The following is a 15798-nucleotide window of genomic DNA, read 5'->3' as shown; positions in this document are numbered from 1 at the left end:
TTTTTGATAAAATTATAAATATACATTTTTGCTGGTTTTGTGATTAAACACTATTGTTTTAAATTCGCTTTTTTAATTTAAAAAAATAATTAATAATCATTTTATTTCGGTGTATAAAATGTCATATTTTACACCTACTTTTAGTTTAGTTTTAGTTAATTGTGTTAACATCGATTATTACGCTTTTAATCAAACGCAATACACAAAGAAATATACTTTAAAAGAATCGCGCTTTGATTTTATTTTGAAGAGTGTGGCCGGAAGCTGTTTAACTCAGCCTGCCTTGACTCCTCGGAGAAGAGCTGGAGGGGAAAAAAAGGAAAAAAAACGAAGAAAAAAAAGGCATATCTGAGGGGTTTGAGGGGCGGATTTGGACAAAGTTTTCCAACTGTCCCGACCCGAGGAAGCTCCGGGGGGGTTGAAGGGGAGTCGAGTTCACCGGTAATTAACACAGGACTTATTAGTCGGTTGTTAATTAAGTGTTTTTTTCAGTGTGTCTGAGAGCACCGTCGTCCCAACCGCCGGAAGTCTGCATGAAGCTGCGTCTCCTACAGAGGCAACGGCGTCGACGTTTTTTTTTCCTGTCTTCGTTTTTTTTTTTTTTTATTCGAGACTTTTTTTTTTCTCTTTTTTTATTTTCTCTCAGCGAGATGAGCAGGGAGTGAGGAATGGAGGCGTAGGGAGAGCACGGATGTTTGTGTTTACTAAGCGGCGGGCTAGTTAAGCATATTGAATATACAGGCCTCCTTGTAGCTAGAGCAAGCCAGCGAACAAAAGGAGAAAATTAATGGAGGCAAGTTAGCTAGCTCCTCTCGTCTTGTTGCGTTTTTCAGCTAACGTTAGCCATGTTTGTGCATAACCCAGATATGTTATTACGCTCTTGTCAGCCGGTTGGGTGCAGTTTAACACATCTGTCCAGACTCAGTTGCAAAAAAAGCACCCTGACTTAAACGATTTGTGACAAATTTGTTTTTGCAATATTTCATAAAGCACAGCTAACGTTAGCTCGGCGCTAGCCATGCCACAGTTTTTGGAGGCAGCTTGCACCCTCTCCTCCAAAAGAAAAAGGAAGGCGGGGGGGGGAGAGAAACAAATGTCTCTCAGAGCACTGAAACATTGACTTTGTACTGCACTAATAACGGCCCCTTGCATCTGATGCTTTGCTGCAGAATCAGGGAAAATAATTAAATTGCATTGAAAGCATTTCTTTTCATTTATTTATAGACCTTGCAGTTGCAGAGGGGAGAGGAGGCTCATGAAAAACAATGCAAAACATTTCATGAGTTATGCATTGCAAATGTTTTGCATGAAATATGGCGTTACCTCAATTGTTATTGTGATTTTTTTATGGGCCCTCATACTCCTTTGCGGGGCTTACTGAATATCAGTTGTTATAAATTATTAATGGCAGTTGGGCTTTGCTAACATGTAATTACTTGCATGCTTTTAATGGTATGTGAGCAGGATAACTATGCATGGCATTCACGGTCTCAAAATGTTTCAGAAAGCTAAAATAAAGTGCAAATGCATGCCAACATAGAACAATGAAACTTCCTTCTTTGCCTCTGTTAGTGGGACATAATCAGGAAACGGAAGATTACAGGTTGATTACTCATGAGATAGACAGTGGGTTTTTATTTTGGGTTTTTTTCAACTGTCAAGAAGCTGTGTTCACTCTTGGAGAGGGTGTTACTTTCACCTAATGGTGCACCCGCATCCAATTTTGTTGCAAAACTAGCCTCACTGACATGCTGCTGATAAAACACGCACTCTAAGATTGTGCAATTTGTTCATGCTGTGTAAGGGAGTAGTATACAAGTGCATGGGCTGTGTTACAGACAATCATTAAATTCTCAAAAACTGATTATCATTAGTGTTTTCTTAATTCTTGCTTATGCTGCCCTCTAGACCAGTGGTTCTCAAACTTTATGTGGTCAAAGAAAAGTAAAAAGCAAGACAAATTCAAGACACACCTGTATTTATGTTTGCAGAAAACAGGGATTTAGGTTATCTCGAAGGAGGTCAGTGACAATGGTGCTTTTGAGCATGTGCATGTTGCTTTGCAGCAAGCATGTAACAGCGATCCATAGCCTTATCAGGCACTTCCATACATTCAAACAAATGTTCCCACTGCATATGGTTGAGATCCCAAGCTCTTTAACAGGGGGCGGTGTTTCTTCAGGAAGGGAATTTTTAGTTTGCAGGTACAGTTTTAGCATTTTTTTAATCTCCTCGCATCCAATTGCAGACAGTTTTTTAAGTAATTTCTAATAACAGTTTTTGTTTCTTTAGGTAGTTTGTTTGACATATTCCACACAGTAAAGAAATCAGTGTTATCTCCTCTTAAATGTTATCCTCTTGCCTGTCAGTTCTTTTTTTTGTAAATCTAAGGGTATTTAATGTGGAATAATAGAGAAAATTAAATCTCATTTACTATGTTTTTGTGCAGTTTCAGTTATAATGTTTATTGGGCTGACAGGGTACATCAGTATGCTTTGACACAGCATTTGGAACCACTGGTCTAGACAGAGGTTTTTGATTTCCATCCCTTCTGGGATTGACCATCTTTGCCTGATTCCTTTCACATCCTCCTCTGTACAAATCTTAATTATTTAAAGAAATAGCCACAACAGAGTAAGCTTAAACTGCTCAGATTTGTCACAGACATTTTGATTGGTATCCCTAAAAACAAAGGTTAGCTGTGTAGAAAAGTGGCTCGATTTAGTGGACTAAATTTAGTCTTAGTGCTGCATGCTGATCCTGAAACTGACGTGTTCGGTGTGTCAGCGTGCGGAGGAGAAAGAAAGGAACCGGACTATGATGACTGAAATACAGCCATGCATGGTCTCGTTTAAAAGAAAAGAAACGAAAAAAGAAGGAGCAGGACAGGTGTTTTCTAAGTGTGTTGCTTTTTAATTACAGAAATAATGGACGATTCCCATTTCAACTCATCATACTTTTGGTCTCCCGTCCCCACTGTACAAGGACAGGTAGACACAACCTTATTGTTGGAATTGTCTTGAATTACACATGGTATAGTGGTCTGTGCTGTTGGAAAAAAATACCCCGAAGCACTTTAAAGATTATATCACAACCTGAACATGTTGTTTTTAACACCACTAAATAATGCTGGCAACGTTGATGAAGTTATTTGACGTATTGATGGGTTCACATGATCACTCCTGTCCCTCTCCTCTCTCATCTTTTCAATCTTCTGTTCCTGTTTTCATTTGCTTTTTTTGCATCTCACCATGCCTTCGTTTTCTCTTCTCTTCCATTGTTTCTTCCTCTTCCTCTGTCTGCTCTTATCTAACCCATTAACTCCTACCCTTCACTCTCCCCAATCTTCCAATTCCTTCCTCCTTTATTCTTCTTTAATTCCTTCTGTTTTTACTGTCATTAACCTCTCATTTTCTGTCTCATTTGTTCTCCATTTTCCTTTCATGACACTCTACGTTTATCGCCACTCTGCTTGTGTCATCTCTGGGTCGTCCTGTTTTTTCCCCGCATAAACATATGACTCTTCTTCACATCTTTCTCTTTCTTCCTGTCTTTTGTATTTTTATTTCTTTTTCAACTTCTTCCAAACGTCCTCATCCTATTTCCTCTTTCAACCTGCCTTCTTCATCTCTGGCAAGTCTCCTTTCTCCTTCCCTTTCTTCCTTCCTTTCATATCCTTTTCCATCCACCGTCATGAAACATTTCACCCTTACTGTATCACACTCCTTTGCCCCCTAATTCCTACACCCTTCCTTCTTTCCTCTCTCCACTCCCCACTTCTGTCTAGATTGAGAACGCCATGTTCCTGAACAAGGCGAAGGAGCAACTAGGTCCAGAGAAGGCCAGTGCGCCCTCCTTTCCTCACTCTTCTGCGTCTTCCACTTCCTCCCCCCACTACCCCACGGCCGTACTCGCCATCCCCAGCTCAGTGGATGGAACGGCTGGGTTACGTGTGATCCCTAAACAGGAAGGAGGCGGAGGCAATGTAGGAGGGGGTGGTGGTGGAAACAGCAATAGCGGACCCCTGAGTGCGGTGGGGGCACACCTGCACCAGTCGCACACTTCCCAGAACGTCACCGTTGTGCCTGTTCCCTCCACGGGTATCATGACTGCAGGTGAGTGAGCAGCTCTGATGTTTTCACCAACCTGAGTCGTAGATGATTTTCCAGTTTGTCTTTTTTCTTATTTTGCAAATTGTGAAAAAAAATTCTCTGAAAAGGTCTGTTAAAAAAACTTGCCTGATTTAAATTTGGCCAGTCTCCTGTTCAAGATCATCTTCTTGTGCACCTCTGGATGTTTATTTGATCTTGGTGGCATCCCTGTTATGTCTGTTTGCATGTGTGCTTCAGTGTTACAGAATTTTTAAAAGACCATTTTCTTTAAAAAAAAAGAAAAGGAAAAGCTCATCCAAATGTATTTTAATTTTAAAATATATATTTTCCCTACTTTATGGCAGTAACTGGTAGTATTTTAATATAATTCTACAAGACTGCATGAATGCACCTGCAAGGTGTCTGTAAGTGACTAATTTAAAAAACTAGAAGAAAAACAAGCTATTAACTCCATGGTTTTTGAAGGGAAACATATGAGATGAGATCATGCTGTCCTAATGTGTCCTTGGGCAGGACACTTCACCCGTTGCCTACTGGTGGTGGTCAGAGGGCCCGGTGGCGCCAGTGTCCGGCAGCCTCGCCTCTGTCAGTGCACCCCAGGACAGCTGTGGCTACAATATAGCTTGCCATCACCAGTGTGTGAATGTTTGTGTGAATGGGTGGATGACTAAATGTAGTGTAAAGCGCTTTGGGGACTAAGTGAAGTGCTATACAAATACAGGCCATTTACCATTTAATGTAAGAAACATGAAGCTAAAATTAACCACAGCAGTGTGTGCACCTCTTTTAAAAAGGAAATGGCAGTGAGATCATGTAAATGTCCCCAGGTGAAGCTAGACGGTCAAAAATCTGCTATGTTATGCTCAGTCTTTTGAAAAAAGTTTGGGATGCAGGTGTTCTTCAGATTCCCAATACTGGCCCAAAACCTGGCCCCATCAAACAGTACGTGACGACGTGATGACACGCACCACAGATCATGTTGTTTGCACTTTTATGTTTTTCATCAGACTCCTCAGGATGTCATATTGGAACTTCACATTAACAGACTCATCCTGGGAGTGCAGCAGGCACGGCTGCTTCCTCACACCCACTCGAGACAATGGTAGCAATTCCATCAGAAGTTGCTCTAGAAAAAGCGAACAGTTCTTTTTTTATTTACAGAAGCAACATGTAGCAGCACAGAGCATAGGAGAAGGACAGGAAGTAACAGACAAAGGAGTTGAAAGTTAGTCAGTTTTTAAAATAAAACCCAGCAGGCATACTAAATGTGTTGTTTCTGAAATGCTTTAAAAGTGTGCCAGAGACATCACAGTGGAGACACTCATCATGTCTCTCAGAGTTACCCTGGAGAACGATATCATGGTGTCCAACCGTGTGTGTGTTTAAAAACACACCGGGCTTGCTCGTGGTCTCACTCCTCATCAGACATACTTGGAACTGTGGACTCGTATAAAAACCGGTTAGCTGTGGACTGCTTGGACCCAGGTCTCATCACCAAGCATGTACCTTGATCAGCTTGAAACTGATGTTTGCTTGCTGACACAGTTTGATTTCCTGCGGTTATACACAGTGCATACCGTGTAAATAATCAGAATGAGAGCAATACAAAAAGAGCAGCCATGTTGGAAGCTGTCTGCAGATCCCATAAAAGATGATCTCAAATGGGAGTTCAGCCAAATTTAAACCAGGTAAGGTCTTTGGTTTTTATAGAACTCTTTCCAGAACTTTTTGAACTCTACCCATATTTGTTGGTGTCACAAGATATGTGCATAGGAGTGAATGACACTGTACATATTAATCTACAGTGGCTACTAATCACAATCTCAACAGGTTTTTTTTTCAGTTTCCATTTAGGTGTTAGTAGTAGTACTTAGTGTTAATATTAGCAGTTTTACCCCTTTTTTATGCACAGCTTGTTTAAAAATATTCGTTAAAATCTTTTGTATAAACCTTAGCGAGTCTTGTGTTAGTGCTGTAGCTTTGTCCTTTATAAGTGTGTGGCTTTCAAGTTGCAAGGTTGAAAATTAAAGTTCTTTTATCACTGCATCATCCATTAACTGTTAGTTAGAATAAAAGCCTAACAGAGTGAGATCGGGACGGCCAGATCACAGTTTTTCTTTTCCTCTTAGCGGGGTTGGTGATCACCACCCCACAGGGCACACTGGTCCCCACCGCCTCCACGCAGTCTTTTGTAGCTGGACACCCCACTGCCACCACCATGATAGTGTCTGCAGTGCACCCCTCAAATTCAGGTAATACACAGGTGCAGGTCACCATCATTTTAATAATTTAACGTAAAAAAAAAATTATGAGGCTCAGGGCTCCTCTTTAGCATTTTATTTTAGACACTTGATTCCTGTTCCCACCCAAATGTATTCTTGCAATTGCACTGTTACATCCATACACAATCAAACACATCTGTGTGCCTGTCTTATGTAAGGTTTGGTGTTGAGCTGTGCGTCATAATTTTTCCAAACTGTCCCTGTTTTCACTCAACACTCCCTGTTTCCTTTCCTTTCTTTCTTTCTCAATTTTCTCTCATTTTTAGATAAGAAGGAGGACATTGCTCCTGCTGTTGTCATGCCGGCACCATCGAAACGAGGCAGGAAAAGCAAACAGGTGATGAGCAGGGTGGCTGGAGTGGGTGGGGTCCTCCCTCCAGGAAGTGATGCGTTAATACTGGCACACCTTGCTGCTGGTGGACAGGTGAATTTTCTATGTTCTTTCTTTTTTTCTTGTTTCCTTTTATAAAACCAACTATGAGGCATTTTACCTTCACAACCATAAGTAATTTTTTATTATTGTGTTGTAGCACCACGCTGGCGACCCATATGATCTGTCAAATGATGAGGATGATCACACTAACAAAGACGGACCCAAATCTTACAGGTAGGATAAAGTGCGTTAAGTTTAGGAAAATATTAATGGTGTTTTAGATACTTGCAGTTTTATTCTGTGCTTTGTTTATCATAACTATAACTGTTTTCTTCTTCTCTTCTCCTCTCATTCCTTGCCTGCCAAGGTGTCGGATGTGCGCAGTGACGTTCTTCAGCAAGTCAGACATGCAGATCCACGCCAAGTCCCATACCGAGGCCAAGCCCCACAAGTGCCCCCACTGCTCCAAGTCGTTTGCCAACTCCAGCTACCTGTCCCAGCACATTCGTATCCACAGCGGGGCCAAGCCCTACACCTGCACGTACTGCCAGAAAACTTTCAGGCAGCTCAGTCACCTACAGCAGCACACACGGTACTGGGCCTGAGTGTGTGCGTGTGTTAAAATGTGTGCATGTGAACATCTGTGTGGTGATAGATAAATGGAAGAAGGAGTGGTGAGCTTGGGACTTGTCTGGGTTGTTTTGGGGAGTGCTGACAGTGTAAAGCTCTTTCTGCACAGTCAAAGTATCATCTTTGAAAGTCCCCAAAACTTAAATTATTTCATGCCCCTAAACCTGTTATTTTTAAGTACTTGTCTTTGACCATTCATTCTTTTCTAAAAACTGGGACCCACTGTCAGAATGGGAAGTCAGTTTCCAGAGTCAGTACCTAAAGGTAATTAAATACAACTCCTACACAGTCTCACTTACAGCTGCAATATTTATTAAGTTACAATGGCTACCTGAGGTTCATCAGGTATGTGGGCAACATATCCATATTCCTATATTAGATATACCTGTTCAACCACTTGTTAACACGAATATTTAATCAGCCAATCACATGGCATACTGCTACTGAAATTCCTTAATTCTCCCAGCATTCAGTCAAAGTATTTTTTCCCTGGCAAGTAATTTACTAGTGATTTAAATGAGAGAAAAAACAAGTTCAAATGCCAGGTCTCCATTTGTCCGTGTCTGAACTGGAGTATAACCCAGACTTTAGTCAGATTAATGTCATTTGTTTCCTTATATATGCAGAGATTCAGATACTCGGTATTCCAGCAGTAAGTGAGACAGGATGATTGAGTTATATTTAAATGCCTTTTCTCACCAACACACCTGTCTGTCACTCAGGTTTCACCAAAATATGCATCCCCTTTTTGTTTTGTTTCAGCATCTTCTCTAGATGTCTCTGTTATTCAGATGTCTTTATTAAATTCTCAGCAAGATAAAAACTCTAAAACATTTTTTAAGAATGCACGATACAAGTCTAAGTACACTTTGCATACTAACTGTACGTGCTGTGCCTAAAAAATACATCCTGATATGCAGTTTTTAACCTGCATGTTTTACACCCCTTTTTACTGTGGTAAAGGCGCTAATCGGACACTAAAATTAGTTTTAATTTGACTATATTTCATTAATTGTGACAATATGGGTGATAAATCTATCTCCCATCCAGGCTGTCGCCTTTCTGATAAATGTGTTAATTTTATGTTGACCTTGTCATTCACCTTCATGCTTTCATTTCCCTCATTTCCATGCACTGGGTTTTCTCTGTGGGTTTCAGGCCATTAATTTTAAAGAGGAAGATGTGCTCCGCTGGCCTGGCACTCATCTTGAATTTACATTTTGGTTTGACTGCAGCAGACTCAGACATTCATAGATACACTACACTCACACTTCACTCAAAGTAGTGCACACCAAAAGGAGAGAGAGACTGCGAGAGAGAGAGAGAGAGAGAGAGAAAGAGAAAAGCGTGACTGTGCTTGCTGTATGTTTCGTTCTGTGTTTTCACAACTCAGACACAGCACAAAGAGCACACTGTCAAACTTAGCAATCTGTGATCAATACTTGATCGATCAGATCCTTTTAGCTTAAATGCATGATTTGGTCTTCGGTTCATTATGAAGTTTGGTCATGCTGTAGCTTAAAAATCTCTCGCTGTTTCTCTCTCTCTCTGTGTTTCTCTCTCCCTCCCACCCCCCTTAACCCTCCAATCCCGGTTTCCCGTGTTAGAAACCACACTGAGGCCAAGCCCCACAAGTGTCCCCACTGCTCCAAGTCGTTTGCCAACTCCAGCTACCTGTCCCAGCACATCCGCATCCACACCGGGGCCAAGCCCTACACCTGCTCCTACTGCCAGAAAACATTCAGGCAGCTCAGTCACCTACAGCAGCACACACGGTACTGGGCCGAGCTGGGCTGGGCCGGGCGGGTTTTGAATGTGTGCATGTATGGGAGCAGGTGCATGGAGAGTTATGTCACTGTGCTTGTGTCCTTCTTTTTGAGTTATTGTGTGTTTATAGTGTCTATCAAATCTGACATGTACTTTTTTCTTTTATAAGATGGATCTGTTCTGCCCACTTCCATATTTTAACTCTTAGATGCTACTAGAGTAGCTCGGCATGCCTCAAAGATCAAAATAATCCATATTTATGTTTTACTACAAACATAGACTGAGGTGTAAACCAGATTCAAAAGTTAAGGGTGAGTGACCTATAAAAAATAGTTTTCAGCGGATGATAGAAACAATCAAACCACAGATTAGCTCAATCTAATGGAAGGCGAAAGGCTGTTACAAAGCTAGGCACTACCACCTGAAAGGACACAAGAATGTGGTTGATGTGTGATCACTGGCATGTATTAGCAGCCTAGTTTATCTGTTATAAAACTTTATTTCATAGCTTATTGCTTCATCATAAAATCCCAAAAAAGAGAAACGTTTCCTTGTTTGGATTAGTGACGAAACATTCCTCCCGCTGAAAACGCTACGTCCACATGAACAGAATCAACTTTTTGGGATTTTCTTACCTGGATGATTGAGCATGCATCAAGACACTTCATGATAAAATGTGCTAAAACAGAGGATGTGATTTTAAAGTGCACAAATAGCAACCAAAGGTCACACTATTCAAATTTACCAAAGCCGTTTCCTTCTCGAGGAAGTGAAAGTAGAAGTTTGAGAAACTGCAACATGAGGAAGCAGGGGGCTGAGCTGATCTAGAAGTATCTTAACTTTGTCAGTACATCAAACTTGACATCACCTTTGTTTTGTTTTGACTGTGATTTCCAAGGATTCACACCGGTGACCGGCCGTACAAGTGTAATCATCCTGGCTGTGAAAAAGCTTTCACTCAGTTGTCCAACCTCCAGGTACTGAATCCACAGGTTTTCTCTTTGCCACGGACATGATCATTACTTTACTAAGGCTCTAGTGCTACTAGAATATATTTACTTGCAAGCCAGTGGTTCTCATACTCATCCAGGTTCCACAGGTTGGGTTTTGTAGACAAAATGTACAACCAAGTGTGATGGAGTAGTAGTTTTTTTCACAGAAATTTTATTTTGGATCATTTTTCATTGTTAATAATTAAAAAGAGATTTAAAAATTCAACATGTTGGCCAATATTTTTTTTGAGAGACATATAAAGCACAAACAGGTCTCCCTAACAATTATCAGGCTTTCCTGAGATAATGGGACAGTGCAGTTTAAAAATAATCATGTTTTATTGTCACAAGTCATGATCCCAATGCTGATATTTTAGCTAATAGCTAATATTGCCTAATATATTAGCCGGGCTCTAGTCTGAAAAGAGTGATTTTCTTGCCTTTTCTATTGTAGTCAAGATCAAATTACATATTCCTAGTTTTTACATGCCTCTTTTATTTATTTATTTTTCTATCACAGTCTCACCGTCGGCAGCATAACAAAGACAAGCCGTACAAGTGCCACAACTGTAACCGTGGTTATACAGATGCTGCCAGTCTAGAGGTTCACCTGTCCACACACACCGTGAAACACGCCAAGCTGTTCTCCTGTGGCCTCTGCAACCGATCCTATACCTCGGTAAGACTTCTGGTATCTGACATGCAGTTTACTGAAAGTGTAGATTTGGTTGTACTGCAACAGAGAAGACGTAACAGGAGAGAGTTGGCAGGAATTGTACTGCTGGTTTGCAGATGCTTTAGTGTTAATACACTATTGTTTATTGTTAATCCATAAGTCTGTCTGACATGCATTATATGTAGAGCCTTTTGTTCTGATCTCAGGTCTTAGAATAGAATAATATAATGATTATTACTGCAAAGCACTGATCATCCCTCTCTGCCAAAATCATTGTTCGTGCAGTTTAAGCCAGATGCTGTATAGCAGCTGTTAATGTATCTAGTAATTATATAATTATGCACATACATCATCAATGGGCACAGGGATTGTGTCTTTGGGTTGTTCATAGATATTTCAGGAGTGCGTGAAGGATATTTCTTCAGATTGAACACAAATGTTCATTTAGTCTTCAGATGGCACAAATGTCTAATGTGGATTAAATTATTTACCCAAAAGCTAAAAAAAAATTAACTTCACTTTCACATCCAGATGTTTTGCAACACTTTTCTGCCCAGCAGCAAAACTCATTAACTCAAAAATCATTCACTATAAATATTAAATGGTTGGTTAGTGATGCCATACAACCACAAAGCTATATTAATAGTTTTCTGAGAAAATGTAATGACATAGTCTGCTCTGTGAACTGCTGTATTAAAAAAATCAAAACACATTCTTCCTGTTTTTCTTTCCTGACATCATGTGTTCTACTTCTGTCATCCGTTCTCCAGGAGACGTATCTAATGAAACACATGAAGAAGCACAACCCCGACCCATTAACAGTGGCAGCAACAGTAGCTGCTCAGCAGGCCCAGGGTCTGACACCAGGCAGGGGCCGAGGCCGCGGTCGAGGGAGAGGTGCGGGCAGAGCGAACCAGCTCCAAAACCAGACGAACCCTAACAACCAGAACCCAAACCCCGGACCCCCAGGCAGCTACCAGCCACAACAGCAACCCACAGAATCTGTGGTCCCCTGCCCATTTGATCTACACCAGTACAAGACAGTGTCAGCCAGCGAGATCCAGTACAAACCAGTCACTGTGGCAGACCTGCCAGTGACCCACAAAGACCTCTGCCTAACCGTCTCCACGTCAGCCATACAGGTGGAGCACATGAACTCATAGGCTGCGTCTTCCTGCTCTGCTCGAGGGATTAGTCGAGTAAAAATGGTCCATATGTACAAGTAATTTAACTGTATTCAGTATTAGAGCCTTCTTAAAATCAGGGGAAAAACAGCTGATTGGGTGAATTTCTATAATTCAGATCTTCTATTTTATTGACACATCACTGAATTTGAAAGTGTAAAAACACTAGTGTATTCAGTTTAGACTTCTGTAGCTTTCCGTGAGATTATTTTTTAAAAGCGGTTAGTCGGGTAATGCAATACAATCATGGATAGAAGTAAATTTGAATTCACCCACTTAAGAAGCTTTGATGCTGAGTACAACCATAAATTACTTACACAGATATTTTACAGTGTGCTTCTTGATTCCTGAGCCCACTTGCCATGTATCTCTCAGTCCTGCTCTGAGGGATCTTTGGAGGATAAAGGTGTAAAATATCTGTAAAATTAAAAAAATAATTTCACTATTCTTTGAGCAGTTATGGTCCAAAGAATAGTGTAAATGTTGAAGACATTCAGATCACATTAATCTGAACATTCATCACTTATTAGTTCAAGCCAAAACAAAGAAAGGAGTGAATGATGGGAGACTGTAGAGAGAGCATCTGAAGCAGCGGTGCAAAAATGTTTAAACAGCATCTGAAAGGCACAGTCGGGTGTCGCAGACTACATCACAAACACTGAATTGGAGCTACAAAGGAAGGAGCAGCAGGAAGAAAAACGAAGCGTGCGTTTGGGAAGTCTCGCTAAAGCCTGCAGCCGAATCTCAAAAGTGTACATTTTACAGATCATGATGTCCTTATTTACACCCACCTCCTCTCAGAGGAGCGAGGAAACGTTTCCCAAAGTATTAAATAAGATAGCGCGATGGGTCGGAGAATGCACTAAATGTAAGGAGTCCACAGCAGGAACCACGACAGAAAGAGAGAAAAACGGGGGTGGGAGGGGTCATAACGAAAGCACTTGATGAAACTTACTTCACGCCTATGTTTTTCATCCTTTACCTTTTTTTTATATATCATATGTATGTATTTTTCTACCAACAGAGAAACGTGTGATCAAACAGGAAGCAACGTGAGCGCATGAATGTGATGGAACAGAGAGAAAAGTCCTAACAGAACGTCTTGGTTCTTTCTTTTTTTTTGTTGCTATTCAACTGTTTACTGTCCTCCAATGAGTTAAGGCAGCCCAGTTTGTTATTGTCAGGATGGTTGTTGGGAAAATAATGATTGTGTGATGAAAATGGCTGACAGGTACTGTTATTAATCCTTTTTTTTAAAAGAACTTTTCATACATATTATTACTACTTTCATTATAACTGTATTGCAAATGTTATCCACATTATTATCAATCTGAGGCATTATGATATTGCAGTATGCTGTACATAAAATACATAGAAAAGACTTTTTCATCTGTAAAAGGGAAGTATGTCTTGTGTAAAGCATCTATGAAAACTAAAGGAAATCAAATTAACATGTACCAAATCACTGGCAGTGTCCCAGGTCAACTTTAAAGCTGACGGGTTGTGAGACCGTCACGCTCAGCAAAGTGAGGAGATGACGGGAGAATAATTGTTTCCTTTATCACAACCACAGCCACCATCTACACACTGTGAAACTGATCTTAATTAGGACGTAACCAGAGATGAGTCAACTAAACCTCATGTGTGATAATTAGGCAAAAAATTAGGATGTATCTATTTGTTCCCTTTTGATGTCAGTGAACTCTAAAGCTCTGCCTTTTAAATCATATAAATACTCTTCTAAAGTCTGTCCTCATAACTTAATCCCAATGGCAGGCAACGGCGCAGATATCGTACCAATATCAGTGAATTGCAAGAAGAAAATTAGCAGGGACTTTAATTAGTCATTTAAAATATTTTTGGTCATAAGGGAAGCACTTTGGTAAAACTATCTCTAATTCCACATTCGTGCTTTTGTTATATAGGTTCACTGTAGGGCAGGACTTGAGTATTGTTCTCTGGACTAATGGAAATTGGGGCAACAGTGTGGATGAATTTATACAGATTTTTAAAGTAACAAGTTGTTTTGTACTAAGGAAATGAAAATAACTTCATTATCAATGAGCTAAAATGGCATTCTCAAGTCTCCTAAATTATTCCCATTCCCAATTATTCAGTCATATAATTGTAACACAACAGATAATTAGCCAAATCTCATATTTATCAGTATCCCAGTGACATTGATGGTGAATATCTACCAATATTGGTGGATCCCTAATACATTATAAACAGGGACCACTGAGGCTTCCCAGAGGTGCAGTTTGGCTAAAATATATAATTCCACATCTGTACAGGTGTTGTTGTGCTAAGTTTACTGTTGGGGGATTGATTCCTGAACTTATGGAGAAAAATGGTCTCAATTACTCAGAGAACCATGTTAATACTGTAACCATATGATATTTAAAATGAACGTATCCATGATACATCTGCAAATAATTAAAGCATGATTAAGAGAAGATGTGACCTTGGTGACCTGGGACACCGCACACGCCGTCTCTAACCAATCAGAAATGTTCAGGATGCCCATACAGACGGTTGATTGTCTCCATGTATACTCCTTGTATTTCATTGTGTCTTTTTATGAGAAATAACCCATTCTCAATATTCTTGTTAATGTTATTACCAATGCTCCTGATAATACAGTTAACTGCCCTCTTATGCTACACTCTTCATACTGTATGCACAGTTACACCTCTTGCTCATCTGAACAGACTGTTTCTTCCCTTATGGAGAATAAAGTTCAAAACCTGTTTATGATGAAAGCACTACATTTTTTATTGGTATTTTATTAAAATCAACAGTACATATTATTAATGAACATTTATAATGAAAGTTACTTTTGGCTGCTCTTTTGTTACAGCATCCACGTGGTCAGTTTTATCCTAGATACCCAGGGTAAAGATCAGGGGGTATTTTTCTCAAAACTAATGAAGTTGAATTTTTGATTCAGGTTCAGGGAATCTGATTCTACCATCCCCACGTGGTTTGGAAATTGCAGTGGACTATGCTGCAAAGGCTTAGCAATCGTATAAAAAAGAATTCACATGCTTAGAAGACTGTCTACACCAGGGGTGTCAAACTCAAATACACAGTAGGCCAAAATTCAAAACTGGAACAAAGTCGTGGGCTAACGTTAATATTTATTGAAATATATTTATTCCTCCAGATATAAGAATGAATCTTTTCTTATGGACTCAAACACATTTTGCTGAAAAACTGAATATGGAACAAGCAAAGCTTAATACTAAACAATATATATATTAGCTGTATAATACCAGTAGGCCAGCTCTGATAATAATTTGGTATGGCTTCGCGGGCCAAATGTAATTAGGCTGCGGGCCAAATTTGGCCCGCGGGCCAGAGTTTGACACCTATGGTCTACACCAAGACCTACAACGTGATGTGTTTCTTTTAGCTCCATTTGTAGAAAAACAATGCTTTTGCTAGGAAAGCATATACAAACTGCACATGGATTTTTATAGAGTGTACGTGTGTCTTACCAGAAGCAGTCCAAAGATTTCTGTCATAAAAATTATTTATCAAAACAATTAAAAAGAACAGATTATATTTCTGTAAACGTAGCAAACCATACCAAAGCATGTAATTTAATGTTTTACACTACTTCTTTCAGCCGTTTTAAGCTGTGTTTTAAGCTTTGGAATAGAAATGCTAAGAATTATAAGTCAATGCGCGTTTTTTCCCCAAACAGTTGCCTTTTGCACCTCCGGGCCACCGTATGATGTTTATTTTAAACAATGTAGCTAAAAAAAATGGATTATAAC

The 15798-nt window shown here is 40.0% G+C and overlaps 1 protein-coding gene across 4 annotated transcripts; it reads left to right on the top strand.

Moving 5' to 3' along the window:
• Positions 1–293: 293 nt before the first annotated feature.
• On the top strand, positions 294–14768 carry znf384a (zinc finger protein 384 a). 4 transcript variants are annotated; one of them, XM_006794451.3, is made up of 11 exons: positions 294–441; positions 2923–2990; positions 3788–4115; positions 6242–6364; positions 6661–6818; positions 6925–7001; positions 7135–7359; positions 9005–9172; positions 10063–10141; positions 10677–10835; positions 11603–14768. In XM_006794451.3, exons 2-11 carry the CDS (start codon positions 2928–2930, stop codon positions 11993–11995), a joined length of 1773 nt encoding a protein of 590 aa, XP_006794514.1. In that variant the 5' UTR covers positions 294–441; positions 2923–2927; the 3' UTR covers positions 11996–14768. The 4 variants fall into 4 exon arrangements, with proteins under 4 accessions (XP_006794514.1, XP_006794516.1, XP_006794515.1 ...); XM_006794452.3 differs by lacking the exon at positions 294–441 and adding an exon at positions 536–793; XM_006794453.3 differs by lacking the exon at positions 9005–9172.
• Positions 14769–15798: the final 1030 nt, after the last annotated feature.

Source organism: Neolamprologus brichardi, chromosome 22 (genome assembly GCF_056152115.1).
Source record: "Neolamprologus brichardi isolate AB-2024 chromosome 22, ASM5615211v1, whole genome shotgun sequence".
NCBI classification, from domain to species: Eukaryota; Metazoa; Chordata; class Actinopteri; order Cichliformes; family Cichlidae; genus Neolamprologus; species Neolamprologus brichardi.
The sequence above is the reverse complement of the archived record's forward strand: the minus strand, read 5'-3'. Positions and strand labels throughout refer to the sequence as shown.

What these genes read in the sequence shown, in the direction of transcription:
- znf384a (XM_006794451.3), top strand. Translation starts at nt 2,928, where the DNA reads ATGGACGATTCCCATTTCAACTCATCATACTTTTGGTCTCCCGTCCCC. An exon ending in GACGGACCCAAATCTTACAG is followed by an intron (nt 7,002 to 7,134) that starts GTAGGATAAAGT and finishes TTGCCTGCCAAG; the next exon opens with GTGTCGGATGTGCGCAGTGA. An exon ending in GCAACCGATCCTATACCTCG is followed by an intron (nt 10,836 to 11,602) that starts GTAAGACTTCTG and finishes TCCGTTCTCCAG; the next exon opens with GAGACGTATCTAATGAAACA.